The 10,161-nt window shown below is 42.9% G+C and overlaps 1 protein-coding gene across 1 annotated transcript in view; it reads right to left on the bottom strand.

The window, feature by feature from the left end:
* Positions 1 to 7,277, bottom strand: part of LOC134454578 (rab5 GDP/GTP exchange factor-like) — a 24,598-nt gene extending 17,321 nt beyond the window's left edge. Inside the window, exons 1-2 of the mRNA XM_063205645.1 lie at positions 7,154 to 7,277; positions 4,870 to 5,060 (exon numbers count right to left, since the gene is read on the bottom strand). Coding sequence (XP_063061715.1) covers positions 4,870 to 5,048 — 179 coding nt within the window. The 5' untranslated portion in view covers positions 5,049 to 5,060; positions 7,154 to 7,277. The remainder of the gene's footprint in view (positions 1 to 4,869; positions 5,061 to 7,153) is intronic.
* Between the last annotated feature and the right edge of the window lie 2,884 nt (positions 7,278 to 10,161).

Genomic DNA, 10,161 nt, shown 5'->3' with positions numbered 1-10,161 from the left:
ACTTATTTAGGCGCGAAAAAAATGGGGACACTTCTGGTTACATTCGGGACAATACAAAGTGGAATCCGGGACCATTGCGGGACACAAAGGAAAAAAGTTAATTTCGAGCCCTGGTTGCAGGTGGTAATTAAAGAAGGTGATGCACGTGTCTATTTTCATCCAAGTTATTATATTGTAGTCAATACAATTTCACCCTGAAGCTCCAAGAGACTTGCAGGTATTATAAGTGTGGTGTCCTGTGGACGAAAGGAAATCAGGCGGCGCTTTCCCTGTACAGTTGTTGTTTAACCTACCCTGTACAGTTGTTGTTTAACCTGCCCTTGTCAGAGTCGCTTCTGTTGAGCAAATACATGTCAAGTGTACACAAGAAAATGAGGATACACTGACGGAATAGAGGTGTGGTCTTAGGGCTTGCCAGCAAAGGTATTTTGGTTTACAAAAAGACAAAGACAGAAAGTGAGGCACACTATTCAAGACCGCCCACAGAAAGAAAGTTCTGGTAAAGATCCTTATCAAACCTTAGAAGGTTATCTTAAAAAGGTCAGCTGGAATGGTGTAAATCCTTTGCTACTCAATGGCTTATCAGTAAGATATACAGTAGGTCTAGTGGCCCTTCGAAGGAAAACGAAAAAGGGAAGATAACTTTTTTTTCTCCAAAAACACAACATTCTGTCTTCGACAAAAAGTCAGTTGAATGTCTTCCTGAATCATTGGGATGTGTCAGCACAAGGGTAAAAGGCCCAAAGAATGATATTCACTGTCAAGGCTGGTACATGTTTAAAACAGAGCACACATCTGCCGGAGGTTTAGTTAATGTGACTCAATGATTCATCACAATGATGAATCACAAGTCAGTTTTCATTTCATTTCATTCCAACACAGAGACAAGTCAGTGCAGACATTCCTTTGCCTTTAGTAGGCCAACTACAGCTACATGGATTCAATCAAAACCCTGCCAGATAATCTGCTAGCTACACACGTGCAGGGGAGTGAGAGGACTAAACCCGTTAAAACACGGCGTTATAAATTTGTTGTTAGTAGGATAGCAACGAGTCGTAGTGCATTAACACATTGAATACCGGCGGTGCTCACGGAATTATGCCGTAGAATACCAGCGTTCTAAGCCCTTTTTTGACGTTTTTTGTAGACTCACAGCTTATTATGTGATAGGGCCACTGAAATATGTTATGACTCGTTCGAAAGTGGAGACGCTGCCCTCTTAGTAGGTGAAAACTGTTTGTCTCTACGAGCTTTTATTGCCGAGTAAACCCACGCTAAACCGAAGTGGGTATCCATGGAATTCAGCTACAATCGGAGATATTGAGGTTTTTGTGAAGGGTGCGCTTCTTCAGAATGTGACGAGTTTGAAAGGGGATGAGTTGGTTTTAATCACAATTTGGTGCAAGGTTAGCTCTGACACACATCTTCCTGGACGTCAAGACACGCCTCCTGCTCTAAACCACTACGACACCTGCAATCAATGCCCTTCGAAATCCACGTTTTTCACACAGACTGAACACAAGCTCTTTGCACACATGCAGAAGGTCGGACATTTGCTAAAATAGTTCCCGATGACTCCCGAAATAATAGCCCAACATTGACAACAAATCCCAATGATATGATGCTTAGATGTAGCCCATCCGATCCATATGTACCATCTATGCTAGCTTCTGGCTTTTCACATACAGGAAGACAGTTCAACATAGGGGTGAATAATCAAATAAACTTATCTGGTTGGCGATCAAACTTCTAAATCGGAGCGCATTACTCCAATTACAATTCGGGTGCCATTTTGATCCAAGGAGCTGGTAAAGGTCTAGGTAGCAAGCCCAGAAAGTTCAAGATACTCCTGGCACGATATACGGTCTCTGTGTTTACCTATTGCGTGAAGTCAGACACAATACACGCTGCCGATCGTGGGCTACTAGGGAAACAACAACATAGCACGATTCACGAATACGGCAGCACACCTCCTGCTCTGTCACACTACGACACCAGCAATCGATGCCCTTTGAAATCCCCGTTTTTCACGTGGACTGAACACAAACTCTTTGCACACATGCAGAGGGTGAGACATTTGCTAAAATAGCTCCCGATGACTCCCGAAATAATAGCCCAACATTGACAACAAATCCAAATGATATGATGCTTAGATGTAGCCTAGCCCATCCGATCCGAATCATATGCGGTGGCAGATGGACACTCCCAACTGAGATCGCTCCCGGACGTGTAGTCCCAGGTGTTTCTATCACTCCCGGACGTGTAGTCCCACCCGGATCGATAGTCTGGCTAGTGGGAGCGAGCCGACAGGGGAGCGTCCTGCGTTGGGAGCGACAATCAGGGAATCATGATATGTAGCCATGCTAGCTTCTGGCTTCTCACATACAGGAAGACACAGAAACTTATCTTTTTGGCGATCAAACGTCCAAATCGGAGCGCATTACTGCAATCACATATCGGGTGCCATTTGGATCCAAGGATCTGGCAAAGGTCTAGCAAGTCCAGAAAGTTCAAGATACTCCAGGCACTATACAATGGTGTTTACCTATTGCGTGAAGTCAGAGACAACACATGCTACAGTGACCGTACTAGGGAAATCAATGCAGGCAGCGCGACATGGGTTGGCATCCAGACATCTTGGTAAGTTAAATTAAAATATCCAAATCATAACACTCAAACATCATAACAATCAAACAACTTTGGACTGCAAATGTTGTCATTTATGTCCATCACAGAGCTACCAAAATCACATATATTGTCCATTGAAGGGTGTAGATTCAAAATATGATATTTAAATGCAAAAACGTATTTTTGCGTTTTGGTATACAACGCATGGGCGTGAAAGACGCATTATTACGTCGTCGGTACTCAATGTGTTAATAAAGGCCCTGTGTTATGTCATAGTAGATTAGTACAATGGTAATTAAACTTTCAATGACTATTCCAGCGTGCCTCAGATGATCTGGTGTGCATCAAGGGGCTACAGAAGACACTCTTTCAGAAGGCCTTCAAAGGATTTAATAGTCAACATTATTTATTAACTAACTGATGACTTCATGGCAGCTAATCGGCTTAGCAGTTGTTGGGGTAACCCGATTAGCAGAGAAATTCCCAACAAAGCCTCAAAACAATGCAGTGAAGCCGTTACTACGAGTTGTGAAATGTGTTCAAGCTCTGAGGAGCGGTCCGGTTGCAAATGTACTCTGGGTACGCCCACACCTCATGGTATACTTACTATATTGAATGCTGTGTTCAAACCAAGTCTTGTCAACATCACAGTACTTCCTGATTCAGAAAATTACGGAAGACACTAAAATGAGTCTGCGATCTGGTAGTGATAGCCCTCCCCCAGAGCTATAGAAAAAACGGTGGTGCACATAATGATTGCACCTGTATGAGCGATCTGTATAGATGGGTTTTTAAATGTTCATCAACACGGTGTTGTGAGGAGGGTCAAGACACTGGAAGCCAACCACGAGAGCTAATTTTTTGACAGACAGCGGTTTCCAACAATCAGATGTTGAGTTGTGCACAGCTAATTTTGCGCAGTCAGGAGAAAACAAAAATTTACAACCGATGTATACCACAGGCAGTCTTTGCCATGCCAAACTCCAACTATGAGTTGGATGCAACAGCCAGGCTATTATAATTCAACTCTTGAGACTTCCGTCTTGTCATCTCTTTTTTGTGTGGTCTTTTTTTTAACTTTATTTATGATAGTATAGTGAAGATGGTGACAGGAAGCGAGTGGGGAGAGAAGACGGGGAAGGGCCGGCAAAGGCCCGGATCGGGAATCGAACCCGGGTTGGCCGCATAGTAGACGAGTGCCCTACCGTTAGGCCATGGTTGGGCCCTGTCTTGTTATCCCTAGGGCTCAATTATTTACACGGTGATAAGCCCAGTACCATCACACCTTCCAACAATGAACATCACCTGCCGATAATAATTACTGTATTTATCATAGACCAAGAGGCCATCCACTGTCTTTCATCCGATTGGCTTCCTCCCTTACCGTGCTGCCTGCCGGGGTCTTAATTATTAACCAGGTGGTGATAGGCCCAGTAGAATCAAACATGTTAACATTGCCATTAGAGTACTAGCATGTTACTAGCATACAAGTTATTAATCACAGGTCCGGTAGCCTCTTGGATAGCCATCTACCTCCCTGGCTCACTGTGCTGCCAGGATAGTCCTCCCAACATGATACTACAGAATACAGAAGCCCAGTGTCCCCAGCATTGCCATCATATAACTATATAGGCCCAGAAGCTAACCACTATCCACCACCTGACTCACTCTCTCCCTCACCGTGCTGGTAGGGCAAAAATAGCCGATAGGCCCAGTAGTGTCACATGTGTTGATATTCTATTACCATCACAGCACTATATTTAATATTGACCCAGGAGCTAGCTATCCACTATCTTCCGTCTGACTGCCTGGCTCCCTCCCTGTGCCAAGTAGTTAGCAAAGCCTACTAGGTGATGGACCCAGCACCACCACAGTCCTTAATATTACCATCATGTATCATATATCCCGAGTCATATCCTGACTTGAACATCGAATAGCCATCCCCTGTCCTTCACCTGACAGGCCCAGTCGCTCCCTTTCTCTTTCTCCCTCTCCCTCTCCCTCTCCTCCTCACGTTGCGGCCAGGGACCAGTCCCCCCCTCCCCCCCCTCGTCCCTCACCGTGCAGTGGGGGCCCAGTCGCTCCCCTTTCTCCTCCCAGTGCTGCCAGCGCCCACTCTCTCACCCTCTCCTCCCCTTACCTCTCCCCATACAGCCAGGGCCCCGTCGCACCATTCCCCCCTCTCACTCCCAGTACTGCCAAGGCCCAGTCTCTCTCCCTCCTCCTGCCCCTCATCCTCACCGTGCGGCCAGGGCCCAGTCGTCCTGGATCTGCTTCTGCCGCTCGCGCTGGTTCTCCTCCCGCCAGCACTTGGAGCAAAGGCCCTTCCAGGCCGCGTTGCCGTAGAAACCGCATCCCTTGATGCACAGCAGCTCCGACTGGTCCACGTGGATGCCGCGCCGCTCCATCTGCGTGCTCATCCCTGAGGTCAGCTGCAAAGGTCAAAGGTCAGGAGTCAGAGGGGAAATGGACGTCTGAGAGCGTGTCCGAAGTGGTCACACCATTCCTGCACTAAGTTACATTCATGGGCATAATTTTAGGTGTGGAATGGTGGGGACATGCCCATACCACTTTTGAGATAAACCTAGCTTGTCCCCACCACTTTTTTTTTTTACAAATATAATACAAATATAGCATACCCAGAGAATTTGCCATTCTAATGTAACCACCAACTTTCCAAGCCAAACCTACATCTTTGTTCTTGGACTCAATAATAAAGAGTGCGACTGAACCCATCGCCTTTGATGACGGTTCATTGTCACCTCCCTGTCAAGATGATTGACAGTTTTGTAACACACTATGCCTACGATTTTGAATGAGCCATCTGTGTGGTTCCAGAACAATTTCAGATTTAGGCTGGCAATTCTCCTTCAACATACCGTAGGTAGAAGAGTAGAGTAGAGGCAAATGGCAAACATATCTACAGGGTAACACATTAACCCTATTCAGACTGGGCTTTTTTGGCATTCCTGGGCCTGGGGGGGGGCTCTTTTGACCCCCCCCTCATAACTCATGAACGGAATACAGTATCACTACCAAACTTGGGGGAGATGATCTACATATGGACATCTATGAATGACATAATTTTTGTGTAATTATCTGGTATTATGACGTCATTATGACATCATTATCTTATTATGCCCAAAATATCGTCATAATGGATTTTCCAACAAATTTAGGTAATGCACTTAAATTTTAATGATTTTATGCTTCAAACCACTTAAATGCTCACAAAGTTGTCTGATGCTAATGGAAATAACAAAAAAATATGAAAAAATATGGCGTCATAGATATGGTAAAGTGATTTTTGGTCAGAGATACCTGTCAGAAAACTGTTGCCATGGCAACGGCAAAAATGATGAACTTAATCTTTCTGTACATAACTGTAGCCAACTAAATGTTAGGAAAAGTCACAAAGTTCCGTAGTCATAGCTTAAGTCGTTAAGGAATTATACGTCATCAAAGTTGGTGCGGGCACTTTTAGCCCCCCCCCAGTCTGGATAGGGTTAACACAAACAACCAGATGAGCACAGACCAGATGAAACAGATAACTCTTAGCAGCTAGGTTCAGCCCAGATGACAATATAATGAATTGGGTCATGGAAATGAATCACTGAGGACGCGCACTGCAAATGTTCAGCTAACATAGCTAACATTAGTCGGTCTCTCCGCAAGATAATATGAAACAGCACAGTTATGCGTCTTAATCAACGCAGAAGAGTACATGAAAGCTCTAACTACTACTTCCCCCTAGCTAGACAGTGTTTTCCTAATCAGACTACACTAATGCCGTGACAGTGACGAGACGCCCCGCTCGACATGACACTTAACTAGGCTACTTAATGAGGTCAAGACGGCGAAAGACATAATAAACTCCTGTAGTTAGGCTTCATGTCGCTGATTTTCACTCCATATTTGAACGATCCTCAAGATCAGGGGAAATGTTAAAGATGTCATGAACATCAGCTGTAAAAAGTTCTGCTGTCGTTACATTGTTTAATAAATCAGCGTGACCCTTAGTCAACCGTAAGCTAATTTAAAGGAATCACATGCCAAAGACTTATAGGAAAATATATTCCGCTGGGGACATTGGCACTGTTCAGCGGCTGGGGCGTGTGAGATTGTACTACACGCACGCAACAAGGTAACTTAACAGCCCATTAAGATGCCAAACAGACTTGCCTGCTAAAGTTAACCTCACCCAAGTTACCTTTTATACACTTGTACCAACTTGACAGCCCTCTTGACAGCTATTATTGGCAATCTAAGAATGTAATATCGAAGGACACTTCAAATGTGTCGGCGAGGCACCTAAGAAGTGATTTTTGTCCCGTTTTACACTGAAACAATGTCACATAGCGCCACAACTATGTCTGGTTAGCCTGCTAGTTTCTACGATGACGTTTGCTACAATGTTTATCAATAGCTCTCTACTAAAGGCTTGGGAAAGTCTCTGACGTTGATCCCGTTTTCAACAATCTAACACTCAACATTTTTAAGTTTTGTTAAAATGGCCCATACATACCTGACCACGAAATAGGGAAATATGTCCGTGTGCTGTACTCCCTTCACCTTCAGTTATTGTTTAATTATTAACATACATTATTCGGCCTAGAAAAACAACTCTCCAACCACTCGAAAAGCGTATACTCCACTTCCGGGTCAACAATACCGAGCAAAGGTCGTCTTCAAAATAAAAGTCCAAGACCTTCATTTCGGCTTAGTAGCAGAGAGGATTTATAGAGGTAGAAAGGCTATGTTAGTAGTCCATTGATTTTTTTAATAAGACCTACTCCACGTCCACTCAATAATCTATAATAATAATAATAATAATAATAATAATAATAATAATAATAATAATAATAATAATAATAATGTAATATATAATATAATGTAGGCATAATATAATATAATATGATATAATATAATATGATATAATATAATATAATATAATAGGCCTATAATATAATATAATGTAATAATTACTTTCTACTAATATTTTTTAGCTTTCTTTCCTTAAGATTATTTCCTTAAGCCACTGCTTTTAACATCTTTTATGTACCTAAATTACTTTTAACATCTTTTACTGTATGTACCTAAATTGGTCTTTATGGATCTCTCTCTCTCTTTTTTTCCCCACACCCTTATCATCCTTACCATGTGTTGGACATTGCTGTCAGCGTTGCAACTGTACACTATGTCTTTGTATATTATCTAAAGGTTTGGATTACCTTATTATTATTTCATGCTACATCTTCTTTTGCCATGAGTTGGAAAATGCTCAGTGTTGCAACTGCACACTGCACCTATATGTCCTTGTCTATCTACCTTTTGCCACTTTATGCATCTAATTTTCTGCTACATTTTCTTTTACTTTGTGTCAGACAATGCTGTCACTGTTGCAACTGTACACTTGTGCCTAAATGCCTTACCCTGTCCCTGTTACTGCTTAAATTGCCTCCTTGTAAGTCGTTTTGGTCAAAGGTGTCTGCTAAATACTGTGTAATGTAATGTCATATAATACGTATATGTCCAACTACAAAAACACCTCAGACTGTAGGCCACTTCTGAAATGAAATGGAAAAAAACGGTCTGCAAACAATTAAAAAGGATCATCATGGTAATAGTGAGGTCCCAAATCTTTAATGAGCGTGTGGTATATTACAAGACAGATCCTGTGTGTATACAATGTATATACTTTATTTCAGTTATTTTTTTCTGTTTACAGGTGAGTAGGCTACTATATGGAATGTTGTACTACAGGCTGGGTGGCACATTGCCCTGGATGGGAAATTCATTTTGTGAAAATCGTTACAAAAAAGAAATCATTTTTTTTATTTTTGGAGTAAAATATGCATGAACAGTTTTTACATCAATACGGATATTAAAACAAAACCAAAGGGGGCATAGAGAGAGGGGGAGGAGGAGAGACATATTTCCAAAAGACAATTTAAGTAAGTATGCTAATCAAATTAAATAAGGCAACACTCCACAAGATGATTATGTGAACAGGCCAAACATGGCCTTGGGGAAATTAAAGGACCTAGAAACCTTGCAGGACCGCTGACATCTTTGACTTGGCCCATGACAAAATCATCTAAAAGGGCCCCCTCACAATACATACAATGTAATAGGGTACCAATTCTGGGCCCCCCTTTTTCCCTGGGCCCAGTACAGAGTGCCCCATTTGTCCCTCCCCCCCACCTGTCAGCAGGCCTGTGCCAAATCAACAGCCCTTTAATCACTGTTCTAATGGCACATAAGCAAACAACATCTAAGAACCCAAATGGGCTTCACCACACATGTGGGTCAGTCAGAAAACAGGGTTTCCTGACGATCTGGTCTGCCCCAACCCAGGAGCATTTAGGACATTATGTTGTATTCACTATTCCATCCGACTCGGAAATCCAAGGAAGTTGCTTGATGACAAGCACTAAGACGGACATTTCCACTCCCTATTGGCTCAGAATGAGCCGATCTCGGATCCGTCTCGAATGTACAGAAATGGTGGGATGAACTGGGATATGGATGTGATTGACCACAGGGGTCCTGCTGGCCTGGGTCTTAGTGCCTAGGACGCTGCGTGGCGGACCACCAAGCAATCAGGGCCTGGAACTAAAGAGAAGGAAATCATGGCCGACACACAGCACGACAGAGTCCAGAAAACACTTAATGGCATGAGTTGGCTATTTTAAAGGCTTTAACACATTTCAAGTTTTTTTTTTCAATCATGGTTTGCACTTTAAATATATATATATTCATTTGTGTAATATATAGAATTCTTCATTTTACTATCTACAAAGTCACTCTGCATGTTATTTAAGGCTAGCCCCCCTACAACCCCACCACTAAAATATCCCCCCCCACCCCAACCCAAATGACCTGTAATACCAGCACGTGACCTTGCCCCCCCAAATCTGTGACCAAGCACATAAAGCAGCCAATGGGCATTACAGACCAGGCCTCCCACCCACGCCAACTGTGCACTGTTCCCCTCTGGACGGTATAACGTGTTCCATAGTTGTTCCAGTAGATTCTAAGAATGCCCATATAGTAAATTGTCAGTTTGGTCATTATGGTTGCTGTGATTTTTGGGGGGCAAAAGGCAAGGAAGGACGGAGCTGTTGATGTCATTTTTGAAGGCTGACAGGTCACTGATTGTAAGGTAACATCAGATTTTCTTTTTAAAAATACAAGACACCAAACCACCTACAGGAAGTCACAAAGTCCTCCATCTTCAATCTAAAGGGTTTTGGTTCCTTTCTGCCCCTCAAGTACAAAGAAAACACAAACACAACCAAATTAAAAAACTAAACAAAAAAACTAAATGGCAGGTACAATGCATTCATGAGTTACTGTATCTTCACTGTGATGATGGGTGACTGTGACAGGTTTTGTGCAGGTGGTAACGTAATGGAGACAGTGTCACAGGTACTAGAGACAACTGGGCGTCTACAACTGCTGCTAACTAATTTGTCCCTTAGCGGGACATAATCTGCTTGAACTTCATGTTCAACAATTAAAAACTGGGTC

This window comes from Engraulis encrasicolus, chromosome 8 (genome assembly GCF_034702125.1).
Source record: "Engraulis encrasicolus isolate BLACKSEA-1 chromosome 8, IST_EnEncr_1.0, whole genome shotgun sequence".
NCBI lineage: Eukaryota > Metazoa > Chordata > Actinopteri > Clupeiformes > Engraulidae > Engraulis > Engraulis encrasicolus.
This window is presented reverse-complemented; position numbering and strand designations above follow the sequence as displayed.